Raw genomic sequence first — 16,766 nt, forward strand, 5'->3', positions numbered from 1 at the left:
TTCAGTCAAGAATAATAAAAAGATGGTACCCACACAACACACGGACGTCTTTCGGATGTCTTATACGTGTCCTGAAAAGTCCTGTTTATGTCCTCGTATTTTGGATGTCCGCGGGATGTCCGAAGTATATTATCCGGACGTCCCGTTAAATCACAACAACAATAGGACGTCCGAAAGACATATTCCGGACGTCCTGAAATATCGGATATATATTATCGTAAAGATAACAATGCTAATATAATTTGTATTGTATATCGTAATAATCAATAAAATTTATACAAGGTATATTTTTAATTATTTCAAAATAAGAAAAAATATTGTTTATACATTTTTTAATTGTTCAAATATTTTCAACTAATAATGTTACGAGTTAAACATAAAAAACTAAACATTTTTATTAATTATAGTTGTATAAAATTGTTTGAAACGAGAAAATAATTTAAAACATATTATAATATTAAGTAAAATTTGGGTATAGCCCATTACAAATAACGTGTTTTAAGCAATATACAAATTATTGTAAGAAAATTAAATTGTTGAACGTTATTTGTAATGGACTATGACCAACTTTTATTTAACACAATGTTAATATTTATTTTGAATAATTTTCTCGGTCTTAATAATTTTTACGTCCATATAAATTAACTAAAATGTTTAGTTTTTTATATTAACTAAAAATTACTCATTGAAATTATTTAAACAATCAATTAAAAATTATAAAAATTATTCTTTTTTTATTTTGAAATAATAAATATAATAGAGATAGAATTAGACATAATTAATTGGTTCCGCCATGCCTCCAAAAGGATTCCAAAAAAAGCAGATAATATTGAAATAGTGCAAAATCATTAGTGTTTTTTTTCAATATTTAACATGGCTGTTTTTCTTTAAAAAAATACAAAAATTTGCAATATTGGTAGCATTATTAGTTAGTATTAGTATTGTAGAAAGACGTCTATAAACTGTGATGTCTAAACAAATAATACTGAAATATTGTAAAATTATTAATGTTTTTCTTCAATATTTAACTCGACTGTTTTTCTTTTAAAAATGCACAAATTTGCAATATTAGTAACAGTATCAGTTAGTTTTAATATTATAAAAAAGACTGCGTTTATACTGTAATGCGAACGTGGAAAATAGCACATCGATAACATATATTGAAATACATTGCGATTAAAATATGGTTTATAAAGTCATATATTTTATAATATATATAAATTAACTAAATAATAAATAAAATAATTATTGACAATTGCAATATATATACAGCAGTGGTTAAAAATTAATACTTGATCTCTTTTTTGCAACACCACTTACAATAAAAATGCACTCTGTTTAAGCTATGCTATTCAAAATGACAATATATTTTATAACGCTCATTGAAAACTTGTAGTGATAAATAATTTCAATAGTTTTAATGAGTATTATGCAAATTCTTTAAAATAGTATTTTTTATGTAAGGTTCGTATATGTAATACTTGTATATTACTAGTCTTCCATCTGAAACGTTAGTTAGAATGGTGCAGTCACGGCAAAAACATTACGGTGCAGATATATATACTATTGTCCTTCTTCCGCGGATAACGTGGCGCAGCGTTGTGCGCATTTAAAACAAACTCTTTTAACATTCGTTTAAACATTTCTAAACGATTACAATGTTTAATTTCGGGTGGTAATGCGTTATACATTAACACACCCTCATAAAATAAACTTCTTTGCGCGCTTTTTGTTTTTCGAAATTCAACAACTATATCCCCTGTCTGCCTAGTTTTGCGTTCTCCCTCTACTATTCTAAGTCTATTACTAAATTGCTCCGGCATCATATTATTTAGGATCTTAAAAATAAATATGCACATATTGTAGTACAGCCTTTGTTTTATGGTCATAAATTGCAACGCTTGGTGCATACATTTAACTTTGGTACGTCTATCACATTGCAATATAACTCTCATAGCTCTATTTTGCGCTTTTTGGAGCCTACTTAACTGTGTATCTCCCATATCTATTTGTAGCGTCGCACAATACTCAAAGTGAGGTGCTATAATTGTCTTATATATCGTACATCTGGTGTAAGCCGAGAGATAAAGTTCCCTATTCTATTAAAAAAACTTATTTTCTTCCCTTATTTTCTTTAGCATGTAATCACAGTGACCGCTGAATCTAAGTCTATCATCAATAATTATACCCAAGTACTTTATTATTTCTACGCGTTCAATCTCATTTCCATCCAAACATCTCACAATTTTATTGCCTCTCAGTTCTTTTTTTATACCTCTAACTAACATATATTTTGGTTTCCCCGCATTCATCTTCAGTTTATTAATATTCATCCATTCCTCCACTACGTTAAATGCAATATTCAATTTTCTCTCTACCTCCGCACTACTCTCACCTGTTACATATATTAAGGTATCGTCCGCAAACCTTTTTATACTACACACATCCGAGCAAACGTTAACAGTATCATTCATATATATTATAAACAACAATGGGTCCAATACCGAACCCTGTGACACTCCGTATTCCCTAGTCAGTATCTTAGACCATCTATCATTATTTATCTATCATTATAAATTGAACTTGTTGCATTCTATCTTTTAAGTATGATGTAACGAACCTCCCGTCCGCCGGCATCACCGACCGCGCGCGGCCCGGCCGAACATCCGCCGGACCGCACAAACGGGCACCGGCCCGTCCTAATCGTCCGCATTAAAAGCGTCGAGACGAGACATCGTCTCCGCTCCGCGTATTTCCCCGCACGCTCCCAACCTCCACGGGGGGGGGAGCAAGTGCGGGGAAACCCGAAGATCCGCGAGGATCCCCGATCCTCCACCCGAGCGGGTATAAAAAGCCGCTCCGGTGGAGGCTGCGACACTTCTCGCTCCGACCGTACGCTGGATTCCGATTCCGACCAGAGTACGATCCTGAGAAGCTTCCTGCGACCGGCAAATAGGGTAGAGTGTTCTCCGCCTTAACCGAGAGCTCTCGGTACCGCTCGCACTCCAGATCCCAATCGTCTCCGTAGCAGAGGGTAGAGCGTACTCCGCCTTCGCCGAGAGTTCTCGGCTACGGACCTTCCTTAATCGCCCGATCACCAGGCTCGAACACAACGGGGGTGGAGAGCTCTCCGCCTCCCTCGAGAGATCTCGAGATCGACCAGGTGTTTTCCTCAAAAATCTCGAAAGAAATCGTCGCACAGCGTAAACAGCCCGCGCCGCACACCGCGCACCACCGGTCTCGAGGCACCGGCGGTTACCGCCCGCCACACCGCTCGCTTCACCGCGCCACGAAGCACCGCTTCGCGCGCCAGGGCATTGCCCGCCGGCCCGTCACCGCGCACCGCGATCATCACCAAGCGAAACACACACGCGACAGCAAAACAGCTGTTTTACCTGCGACACGAAAACTCACACATACACACGCACATACACACACACACACACCACACTTGTAAATAGTACATTCCGCCACACGACTCCTCATACACACCAACACACCAACGAATGTAAATAGCTTGTACATAATTGCAAGGCATAGAAATATAGATCTACTCGTAATAAAACTGCGTCTATTGTCTCAGGGACCTTCTCACACCCGATCCTAGCAGACTAAGCCCGCGTGGAAAATACGGTCCGTTACAATGACCTAAACCATTCTAAAACTGTTCCTGTAATACTGTACTGGTATAATTTCTCTAATAATCTTCCTCTATCAATTGCCTCGCATGCCCGTTTAAGATCTACAAAAATAACTCTTACTATTTGTCTCTCACTAATAATCAATTTCCATTCATCTATAACTGTTTGAATTGCTGTTCCACACGAATAATTTTTCCTGAAGCCCGACTGATGTTCCGTTATTACTTTCTAGGTAAATCTCAATTTGTTTTTTAACTATTATCTCTAATACTTTTTCATATATTGATAATATATTAATAGGCCTATAATCACTTGCTTTCTTAGGTTTCTCTATTTTTGGTATTGGAATTATCATGGATGTTTTCCACTCTTTCAAAAAACAACCCTCACTCAATGACTTATTTATTATATCACAATATTCCTCTTCTATGACACAAAACACCATTTTTAATAAATCGCTAGTTACCCCTTCTTCTGTATCTTTCTTTTTGGGTAATTCCTTAATGATTATTTTCACCTGTTCTGTCGTAATTGACTCAAATTTTTCTAACTTTCCCTTCTTTTCAATACAATAAATAGTTCTTTTATTTGTGCTCGTTGAATAATTCTCATCTATAGATTTTATTATGTCTTTAATACTTTGTATATAAGTTAAATTTATCAGCTATACCACACTCTATATTATTGTCTAATATTTCAAAATCTATTTTTTCTACAACTTTCGCGCCTATTGGTCCTCCTCTAATAATTTTTTTAAATAATTTCCACATAGTTGTGGGATTGTTACTATTATGATCAATCATGTTTTCATAATATTCTTTTTTCTTTGTTCTAATTAAATTAACTACTGCATTTCTTTCTATTTTAAATTGTTGCCAGTTTTGTTCCGTGCTATTGTACAGTGCTTTTCTATAAGCCTCATTTCTTCTAGTCGCTAGCTCTTCTATTTCCTTTGAATACTATTTTTTCCCTTCCTATATTTTCGGTATTCTAAAAATTTTCTTTGGTGCTGAGATGTCTAGCGCATCTACAATACTATTAATTAAATTCTTTGCCCTTACATTAATATCTAAATCATTAATATATGAGTTTTCCTTTTTCTAAGTTACTCTCCACTAGCTTAACAAACTCATCCGCATTATATCTACTATAATCCTTGCCAGTGAATTCTTTATATTTATTTACAATCTTGTTCGTATTTATCACGACTTTTATCCACGCATGATCCGTTATCTTAGATTCTTGACTTCTACATTTATATCTTTATTCGCAAAAACTAAATCTATAATAGTTTTACTATTTTCGGTAACTCTCGTTGGTTTATCAACATATTGCTTCATACCTAGACTTTGCATAGTCGTTAGCAGTTTATTTGTATAATAAGAGTCTGTCATACAATCTATATTAAAGTCTCCTAATATTATACACTCTTCTCTTTTATCGTTAATTATTTTACTATCTCCTCTAAGAATCCTATAAACTCTCCATGTGACGCACTCGGTGAATGATATATTACCATTAACACTCCTTTAAACAATTTTTCCCCTCTACTTCTATTGCAACGCACCACACAATCCTTTCTAATTTTTTCAATACTACTATTTCATACTTGATATCATCTCTTACATACAGAGCAACCCCCCCTGTATTTCTATTTTCCGCGTCGCATCTAACCACACTGTATCCCGGTACACTTATTTCACTGTCTTCAATTTCCGCAATCAGTCTCGACTCCGACAATGCAATAACTGCCGGATTTAATTTCTTCATAATCTGGTGCTGTATCTCGTCCTTGTGTGCCATTAAACTTTGCGCATTTGTATATATTATCTGTTCCTTTTCTTTCTGTAATTGCTATTTTTTGGCTTCCCATCCACCTCTCCTCTTCTCCTCTTCAATAGCCCTTTTATACGTCGGACATTCCGGATCCAGAGTCCGGATCCAAAGTCTAACGGTGCAATTATCATGATCGTCTTTTATTTTTGAATTATATGTTTTTATTTTAAACATACAATTTACACATTTGTTATGCTTCTCTCTACATTCACTTGCTTTATGCTTTCCTGTACATTTATGACACGTTTCATCTCTCGTACAGTTTTTTGCAATGTGGTGGAATCCCCAGCATTTGAAACATCTCTTTATGCTGAAGTAATTCAACACAGGACATTTTCTCCAGCCTACATTCAACTTTTCTTTTTTTAACATCAATTCATGTGTTATTTTATCTACTTCAATTATTAAAGATCTACCTACTTTTCCTTTCTTTCTAGGCTGACTATCATCCATATTTTTTCTTTTCGGGATTTTTTTAACTATGCTTATACGAGATTCACCAATACTATTCTGTTTCTTGATTGTATCTATTAGCTCATCACCATCCAACTCTATTTCTTCCTCACTAATATTAACAATTTTTATATTCGGCTTCTTTTGTAGTGATTCTGTAACATTATAATTGTCACCTAGCTTAGACTGTACTACATCTTTTAATTTATCCATTTTTTTTCCGGTCTCACATCCTAGAATTACTGTTCCTTCTCTTCCTTTTCATACCTTTGTTATCCCCATTGGCATATATTCTTAATATCAACCTTTTCTTTTATTATTTTTTTAGTGGTCTCACTTTCTTGCTGAGTCTTCGGTTTGATGATTATGATGTTTTCCTTCTTTTTCTTCGTAGCCTCACTGTAACTGCCGCGCACATTATCCGCTGACGCCTGCATTCCTCCTCGTATTACTTTTCGTAGGTCCTCCATTTCTTGTTTAATAGCTTTTATTTCCTCTTGCACTGTTTCCTTAATTAGCATTTTTATTTCTCGTTTGCATGCCATTTCATCTTTCATCTCTCTCGTAGTTCTTACTAGCCAATCAATTTTCGTATCCGTGTCCACATTGACACCTATCGCTCTGCTTCCGCCACTTCCTGTCAATCCTGTAGAACTTAGTCTTTCTCTTCCGCTTTCCGTCTGTATTGGTGTTTTTTTCCACATCTATATCTTTTTCACTGTCTACTGTAAACTTCTCATATGGGCTAGGACAAGATACATATTCTCGATTTCTGTCATACACCTTATGTTTACTTGCACATGCTGGGTGAAAAAAAAGTTTAACACATAACTTACATGTCACGATCTGACTTTTTATTTCCTTCTTACATGCGGCACATCTATATTCTGCATATTCATCGACTATATTATAGGTATCGGTTGATGCCGATCCTATCGGTACGGGCGCCCACTCACGTACGTAACTGTAATTAATATACACGTCACTATCAATGTCTACCTGTCGCGATATGTATAATCCGCATGGAAAATACACTGATTTTCCGCATAGATCCACGCACTCTCGCTAGAAAACTTTGGTTCTATTTGATTCTTACGCGTATTCTCACAACCACGACACCTTTTTATATATTTTTTTCACTTCTGCATCACTTTAAATGCACTGCATTCGCGGAGCGATTTTCGACACGTCCATCTCGCAGCAGAGAGAGAGAGAGAGAGAGAGAGAGAGAGAGAGAGAAATCGAATATTATTCGTGGGGAAAAAGACATATTGCCTGTACTGTGATGTTTTCGCCGATTGTCGGGACCGTTAGCAATATAGAAGTATTACATATATGAGGCTATTATGTGTCCAAATAATGTCCGTTTTACGTCCGGTTCGGACATTTTAAGGATGTACTTGGTATGTCCTTGGGACGAATATAAAACATCCTAAATACGTCCATCGGATGTAAATAGAACATCCGTCGGATGTCCTCAGGATTTGTATCGGACATCCAAATTACATCCTAATTATGTCTGCGTGTTGTGTGGGTACTGTCCTCAAGTGAAGACAAACATAAGGATAATTTGGATGAGATAGAAAACAAGCCACTTGAAAAACAAATGTTATTGGATACAGAGATGGGCGAATTTGTAATTGACTATTACCAAATTACAAATGCTCAAAACAATGAATAATTAAATGTGATTTAATTACACATTACTTTGAACATTTGTAATTAAACACCATTGAATTACTAATTTGTTTGAACATTTGTAATAGATGTTCAAAGTAATTAAATTACACTATTGTAATGTAATTACATTTGTGTAATTTATTTATACATTTGTGTAATTTAATTACATTTGTGTAATTTAATTACATTTGTATAATTTAATTACATTTGTGTAATTTAATTACATTTGTGTAATTTAATTACGTCTGTATGTGTAATTTAATTACATTTTAATTTTTATTCGAATTGAGTTAACATAAGTTCATAACTTATGAAAAATATCTTATGCATGGGAGAAAGCTTTTCTTTCAGACTCGTATGATTGCCGCCCAAGCAGAAGGCAAACTTCACGATCGTCTAAAAAATGTCGCTTTCTCCGCTAGATACACAATATATTATTTTTGCAGTATGTACAGTATGTACACTCTCACGTTCTCTTTGTCGTTAACTCAATTCGAATAAAAATTAAAATGTAATTAAATTACACAGATGTAATTAAATTACACAAATGTAATTAAATTACACAAATATAATTAAATTACACAAATGTAATTAAATCACGCAAATGTAATTAAATCACACAAATGTAATTACATTACAATATTGTAATTTAATTACTTTGGACATCCATTACAAATGCTCAAAATAATGAGTAATTAAATGGAACTTAATTACAAATGCTGAAAATAATGGATAATTAAATGGATTTCAATTACAAATTATAAAAGTAATATGTAATTGAATGTGTAATTTGAAGACAAAAGTATTTGCTGCTACCCATCTCTGATTGGATAATGTGTAAGTATCACTTAACAATTGTAGTAATGTAAGTTGCTTTTATATATCTAATGAAAACATTATTTATAGAAAGTCAGAAAGAAAAGACATTTCAGAGCAACTTAATCTGCGATGTAAAGCTGATAGAGCAAAATTAAACGGATGGAATTGCTGGGAATGCAGAGAAGTAAAAAAATAATATAAAAAATTTAATTTAAATTTAAATTTAAAAAAATATATATGTTAATATAAATATAAATATAAAAATATATAAATATTTTTTTAAGTAATTTATATATGATATTTAATTTTTAGTATTATAAAAATTTGTCATTATCTAAAGAAAAATTACAAAAACGAAGGAATCACTACTCGCGATACATAGATACAAATTTGAGCGACCAAACGGTATAACATTTTATTAACACTTTTTTATGTTATATATAATAAAAATGTAATCTTTTTAAAGGTTTTTGGGATCCGGAGTTCCGTGAGACATTATCACTTATTGACAGAATAAAAGCCTTATCTGACAAACGCTGGATTAGGAGTGCCGGACCAAATTTCTACTCTAGCTGGGTATAACCAGCTCACATATATATATTTTGTTACCTAATAATAATGTACATACTTCGCATAGTAAAAAAATCAAATAATATACACATACATATACAGGGTCATTCAGAACAACTTTAGGTTCGTAAAATGACCTGATGTATTCCTGATACAATTCTAAGACGATATTTCCTTTATCAAAATTTGATTTGAAGCGTAGTTTTTGAGTTATGAGCCAAAATAGTTAGTTAATCACGTGTTGAGTACAGAAAGCAGGCAGGAGCGGCGCGCTACAAGGGTAACGCGGGCGCGGCTAACTATCCGCGTCAGCTGATGGGTAATTCCCAGGAAACACAGAACATTGCAGCAATATTGCTGCAATGTTCTGTGTTTGCTGGGTTACCACCGCGTAAGTCGCTAATATATTGAAAAAACACTTTTTAACAATTTCAAAATTCAATTTATTTATAATGATTTTATTTATTTAGAATAATTCATTTAGATCAATTAGAATGGTATATTATGCTATAAATTAATCTACAATTGTCTTACCACAATATTACATTAACATACTTAATACTATAATACTACATACTAAACTACTAAATACTAGTAAATACTACTTAATACTGTACTTAATACTATGTCATACTTTTGATATCATATTTACAAAAAAATGACGTAATATTGAGTCAATATGACGTCAAAATAATATCATTTTGATAGCGATGTGTTACTTGGGAAACTTACCACAATCAGCATTTTATTCATAAAAAATAATATTTACTTCAAGATCATCAGGTAAATCATCTTGAAAATCGGTGAGATTACCAATATTAAACTCAACACAAGATCAACACCATATGCATTTTGTCCAGGATGATTTCCGTATTTACAAACGCTATTAAAAATATCCAATCGTTGAACATTTTTAAAAATGTTGCAGTTGCAACCCATTCTGGACAATTATCCATAAATCCTCGTGAACCGCACCACTCAATTGCAGATGCATTTGTCGCAGAGAAAATCTGAGTTGCGAGTTTTACATTTTGTTGTTGCGTTCCTTGGACGTCTAAATGAATACGCGACAGCTTGAATGCAATTTTCAAATCCCCACTGTTAATTTCAAGTAACCTTTCCAAGGGCGCCGAAGTAACAAAATGAGGAGCATCGATAAAAACGTGGATCTTTACATTTTCATTGCACGGATGCTCAAAGTATGTTTTATGCTCATTTTCCATTACATTAATTTCTAATTGCTTTATTAAATTTTGATTTGATGGTCCCAGATCACAAGTTATTCCATATACAGTATAACCACTGTTATACAATTGAACAATTATTTTAAATAATAATTCTTTGGTGAGGTCTTGGTCGAAATTGTAGAAGACTGGCTGTTTCCATTTTTTAAATAAACTACGAATTATAACGACTTGGCATTTTTTATGAGAACCAATAACTTTCTCATGTCTCCTTTCAATCGCCATTTGATTTGATAAATGAATTTCGTCAAAACAGATCACTGTTGCCTTCTCAAACTCTGTCATGTTTTTACCTTTATGTTTCATGATCAGCATGACGTCATTAAGAATTCCTTCATCAATGTTGAATGATGCTACCCATTTTCAGAGGGTTGACAGTGCTGGAAGAGGAATTTTTTTTGTTTTTCGCAAATATCTATAAGCTTTCGAGCTTACGCTTCTCAATGATATTGCAGCTGCAATATCCTCTGAAGACCAATGGATTTTCTTCTGCATGGGATTCATTAAGAGTCTTATTTGTCCAGGTGTAAAATAGGAACTTAGTATCTCTTGCAATTTGTTCTTTATTTCTTGTTCGTACCGTTTATTAATATTTTTCATCTCTTTCTCATGCAGTTCATTAATCTGAAGAATTTTTTTTTTAAGAATTTTATTTTGGTGAACCAAGTCTGCATTTTTCCGTATCAGTTTCTGTATGTCATCTTCATTGAAAGGAACTTGTGTTGGACCTTGTGTCGCAAAGCACAATGCTTCTTCATTTGTGAAGTTTAATGTAATTTCACTTTCAGGCATCAACGCAAAACTCTCAGAGCTCGATGCAACTCAGTCTATAGCAACGTGTGTACATTCTCTTACATCTATTCTTGAAAATATATTCAATATATTGTATGGAAAACAGCAGTATTATTTAAACATTATAAATACAATCACTTGAAACATAAATCTATTAACATAAATAAAGTATATATAATATCTATATACATACTCAAATCCTTCTCCACCACAGGTGTTGCATTGTCCTCTACAAATTCAATTGGAATTGCATCAGGATTCAATATCCGAGATTTCACAGGGCTATAATTAGGTAGTAAGTCACGTAACAAAGATCGATCTTTGTATTGTGAAGAATGGAAATGTTGGGAACAAACCCGAGTTAGATAAATAAATTTTAAATAATGTATTTTATCAATTTTATTATATTTTATTATTTGTTAAATTTTATTTACCACCTGTCAATATTATATACATACCGTTCTTTGGGTTGACGTTTTCTTTAGAAAATATTTTCCATTTCTCAATCATTACTGTATTTTTTGGAAATGAAAAATATCTTACATTTTTATTTTTTCGTGACGTATTTTTACATGTTTTAAATGAACACGACGGCATTTTAAACGACAACCTGTCAATTTTAAACGCAACCGCGGCAACCTGTCAATCGGTTGCTATGGTAATTATGCAAGATGGCGGAAACTTGGTGCTGCGCAGAACGTGACGAAAATTCGTTCGAGGTAATAGCACTTGTTACTTCCACCATGATTGCCATGTGATCGCATACGAGCCGTATAAGAATCGCATGTACTGTGTACACGCACCGGCAGAAATGGTGTCCCGCGACGTTCAGCGCGCGGCGATCACCCACACACGCGAAGCGCCGTACGTGTTACTGGGCGCGCGGAGGAGCCGGGGAGATGGGAGAGGAGCGAAAAAAGTGGGGATCGCGCCGGTGTTGCATCCTTCACCAACGTCGCACGTTGAAGAAGGATAGAGCTAAGATGAGTGAGAAGACGTGATACCGACTCGATGGTGTCCCAATATCCGTTTCACTCGCACTCGATACTAATATCGTCTCTCGCTCGCCAATACCGATGCGTCGTGCTTTCCTTTTTCTTTGAGAGACGGCTATCCGAGTGCACGAAGCGTCGACATTTATTCTATTAGCATGTCATTCATTACTTTATATTATGTAAAGTGATAAAATTTAATTTAAAAAAACACAAATTTTTATTGAAATGTTAATTATGTTATACATAGAAAGAAAAAAATTAACGTTTATCCCAATTAATTATTGATTCACTTATGATATAGTGAGTCTGAAAATTATCCGTAACAATGGTTATAATTTCACACAAAAATTTGTTACGGGATGAAAAAGAAGCATTATTACGCAATCATAAGTGAATCAATAATTAATTGGGATAAACGTTAATTTTTTTCTTTCTATGTATAACATAATTAACATTTCAATAAAAATTTGTGTTTTTTTAAATTAAATTTTATCACTTTACATAATATAAAGTAATGAATGACATGCTAATAGAATAAATGTCGACGCTTCGTGCACTCGGATAGCCGTCTCTCAAAGAAAAAGGAAAGCACGACGCATCGGTATTGGCGAGCGAGAGACGATATTAGTATCGAGTGCGAGTGAAACGGATATTGGGACACCATCGAGTCGGTATCACGTCTTCTCACTCATCTTAGCTCTATCCTTCTTCAACGTGCGACGTTGGTGAAGGATGCAACACCGGCGCGATCCCCACTTTTTTCGCTCCTCTCCCATCTCCCCGGCTCCTCCGCGCGCCCAGTAACACGTACGGCGCTTCGCGTGTGTGGGTGATCGCCGCGCGCTGAACGTCGCGGGACACCATTTCTGCCGGTGCGTGTACGCAATCTTATACGATTTGATTCGTATGTCAAACATGTCACATATGATTCCGACATAAATTTTAGGAGGTGATATGTAATTTGTATGCGGTCGTATACGTTCATATGTCTAATATCACAATTGGCATATGATCGCATACAATTCATATAAGAATCGCATATACTTCGTAGACGATCAGATATGATTCGTATGTCTTTCATATACTCTTAATATATGAGTCATATACCGAATTTACGGTAGGGTTGAGAGGCAATACTATTGTGAGATGTTTGGATGGAAATGAGATTGAGCGCGTAGAAATAATAAAGTACTTAGGTTATTAGTTATTGATGATAAACCTAGATTCAGCCGTCACTGCATTTACATACTACAGAAAATAGAGAAGAAAATAAGTTTTTGAATAGAATATAGAACTATATCTCGGCTTGCACTAGAATGTACGGTATATACGACAATTATAGCTCACTTTGAGTATTGTGCGACGCTACTAATTGATATGGGAGATACACAGCTAAGTAGGCTCCAAAAAGTGCAAAACAGAGCTATGAGAGTCATCCCATACAGCACAGAAGCTTGCAGTTATATTGCAGCAACGTTGCAATATTGCACATTGCTGAGCAATATTGTAAATATATTGCAGAAACATAGACTTGTAATATTTCATCAAAATATTACAGTAACATTCAGAAATATTTTGCTATAATTTATCCGTATAATATTATATATGTTATATGTGTGAATTTATTATTTATTTATTTTATTATAAGTGAATGAGATTTTTATCACCTGGGTTTTTGAGATTTTTTATTAATAATGAGATACGTAACTTGCGCCAAATTCGCGGGTGGTATTGTACCGTATTGTACGCAAGACCAAGTGATGTAAGTTTTTAGCCGCTAGCATCAAGAATGTTTCGGTGGTGGGGGCACGCACGCCACTTGAACGTCGTGTGTGCGGGCCTCCCGCCACCGAGACCATTTTGGTGCTGGCGGCCGAAATCTTACACCACAGGTCGACAGTCTTCGCATGGTTGAGAGTTGTGTGCGCGTTCTCACTACCGAGATCACTTGGTGCTGGCGGCCAAAAACCTGCACTATTGGCGGTAAAACTGATAATATAAACGATCGGCATTGCATTACATGGTCGATCGGATTTGATGGTGATTGATCGCATGGAAGAGGTTATAATTTTGTGAAGTTTAGATCTCTACAGTTTTCTACCGTAAGTTTAGAATTAAAGTAATGAATAAAAGCAGCAATCCACTTAATTAAGTACAAAATTGCTTCGAAGTATTTGTTCTCTTTTTTCTTTTAATAAAGAAAGAAGGAAAAAGATATTAACGCTTCAAAGCATTTGTAGCATCAAAAGTATTAATGATGATAATCGTGTATTTTTTATTATTAGATATTGTCGTGAATTATTGGCATGTATCCTACAATATATTATTTTATTACTGAGCCACAAAAGGTCAGACAAAGCTGATAAAGACGGAGAAAATATTGAAAAAGTAAAATAAAATTAGTCCTTGTTTAATAATCAAGTAAATAAAATGCGATTCTATAATAACACAGGCACACAAAAAAAAAGTGGTTGGTCCGGCGGACTAGACTAGTCAATCCTTATATATTTTGACCCGCTGAATCCGAATCCAAGGTCAGAATTGCAAAGTTAGCTCGCATTTCCTAATATAACTGTCATGTAACATTTTAATTGCATTTATATTATATAATTTCTGTAATCCATGAGTGGGAAATTACAAGTAACATTTGCTTTACATGTATCGTGTACCTGTACGTTATATTGCCTGTTACATTTTGTTATACAGTAACAATGTATTAATTATATATCTGTGTTTGCTGAGGTGCATCTTAATGTAAAGCTCGATAACTTTTTCAACAAATATAAGATTATAAAATATAATATGACAGAATGATTATGAAAAGACAATCGCATTTAGCATTACCCGAGATCAACGATGTGAAGATCTGATCTTATGTGTATGTGTAATTTGTGCGTAATGCGTGCGTGCGTGCGTGCGTGCGTTTTACATTTGTGCTGCACAAAACTTCAGATATTTTGGCAACAAAAAATCATAACGAAACAAAATGCATTCTAAAGTTAAAAGTTGATATTTTGGAAGGGTATTAACAAAATTTGAAAAAAGAATTTAGTACCGATATTATAAAAAAAACTTAAAAATCGTAATTTTTTGCCTCTTTAAGGCTTTTTTTTCAAAATTGTAACATGATAGCCAAATTTTGATAACTGATTCGTATTTAACAGGCAAAAATACGTCGGAAATTACTATCCACATTCGTGTTACAAAAAATAGTATCGTCCAGTGTTATTTTTATTAAAAGTGAAAAATATTTTTCTATCAAGATTAATTTGTTGTTATTTTTCAAATGTTTAAAATTTTTTTAGAGATATATACTATATATCTCTAAAATCTTGAAGCTTTTTTATTAATTTGTATATTTGTATACTTACGCGCGATTACGTATAATTTTATACATAAGAGGGTTAGTGATTGTAGGATCATCTAGTTCATTATGACCCCATCTTCTAAAACAATTTAAGTCAATAAATACATCCTTTCTGAATTGTCTTTGATATTTAAAGGCAATTCTTGCAACTCGTACAACCATCTGTAATATATTAAAGAATAACATTTAACAACTTAAGAATAATAAAAAGTTCACTTATATTAAATATTAGTTAATATAGTACATATAAGGGTTTTATTTCAAAAATGTACCTCAGGATCATCACCATTTACATGAATTACAGGTGCTGATATAATTTTTGCTAAATCTGTACAATATCTTGACGATCTGCTTCTTGAAGTTGGAGTTGTGAAGCCTAATTGATTATTAATTATTAAATGAATTGTACCACCAATTTCAAAATGCGGTATTCTGCTTAAAGTTAAGCATTCCTGATTGACCCCTTGTCCTGGATACGCAGCGTCTCCATGTATCTAAATATTTTTAATATTAAATGATAATATGAACTATATTTTGGAATGTAATAAAGAAATATTCTAAATACTATTTAATAAAAGTATTTAGGAAGAATTGTTTTAAAATATTGTTTTATGCTTAATTTTGATTAATCTTATATCATATATTAGGGAACAAACACGTTTATTAAATCTAAAAGTAGTAATTAGACTCTGGTAATTCAATTAAAACAAAAACGATAATAAGCCTATAAGAGCCAGCACAAGATATGCGAATTAATTTTGGTTTATTGCTGAATATGTTGAATATATTTAAATGCGTTGCAACGCGAACACAATTTAATACATTAATATAATGCGCAGACGTTTCAACTCCCGATTTGAGTCCTTTTCAATGCTAATACATATTTTAAAGTTGTCTCCGATTATAGTTATGCCAATTTAACGGTGTGAAGTGGTCAATATTGTAAAAGGTTCGTCGCAGTCAATTAAGAGTTTTTTTCCGAACTACACATACAGACAGACCTGTTCGTCTCAAGAATGAGGGTATAGGCGCACGTAGAAAAGGACAAAAAGTATATTGTATTTATGGTTGAAAAGAACGGACGATATAAGATGTGTATCCTTCTCTCTCACACGCAGGCGCGTATAAAAGAGAAGGATACACATCATATATCTCTACCTTTACTCCCAAAATTTGAGACAATCATTGGTCTGAATATACTATGTCTATGCATACAGATAATTATCAAAATAATTTTACATAATTAATTAGTATAAAATTAACAATTGAACGTGAGTAAATCAAAAGGTAAATGGCCCGGTAGTGCCTCGCGCCAAAGTAGTGAACGCACAGCGAGGCACCATCGCTACTTCTTTTATGCGAAACGCTG

The 16,766-nt window shown here is 33.8% G+C and overlaps 1 protein-coding gene across 3 annotated transcripts in view; it reads right to left on the minus strand.

Annotated features, from left to right (window-relative positions):
- LOC105837687 (probable 2-oxoglutarate dehydrogenase E1 component DHKTD1, mitochondrial) overlaps positions 1–16,766 on the minus strand; it is a 349,118-nt gene that overhangs the window by 198,011 nt on the left and 134,341 nt on the right. For all 3 annotated transcript variants that reach the window (XM_012682663.3, XM_012682662.3, XM_036287685.1), the window contains exons 5-6: positions 15,670–15,891; positions 15,402–15,559 (exon numbers count right to left, since the gene is read on the minus strand). In XM_012682663.3, the coding sequence (XP_012538117.1) occupies positions 15,402–15,559; positions 15,670–15,891 (380 nt within the window). The remainder of the gene's footprint in view (positions 1–15,401; positions 15,560–15,669; positions 15,892–16,766) is intronic.

Source organism: Monomorium pharaonis, chromosome 5, assembly GCF_013373865.1.
Source record: "Monomorium pharaonis isolate MP-MQ-018 chromosome 5, ASM1337386v2, whole genome shotgun sequence".
In the NCBI taxonomy this organism is placed as follows: Eukaryota; Metazoa; Arthropoda; class Insecta; order Hymenoptera; family Formicidae; genus Monomorium; species Monomorium pharaonis.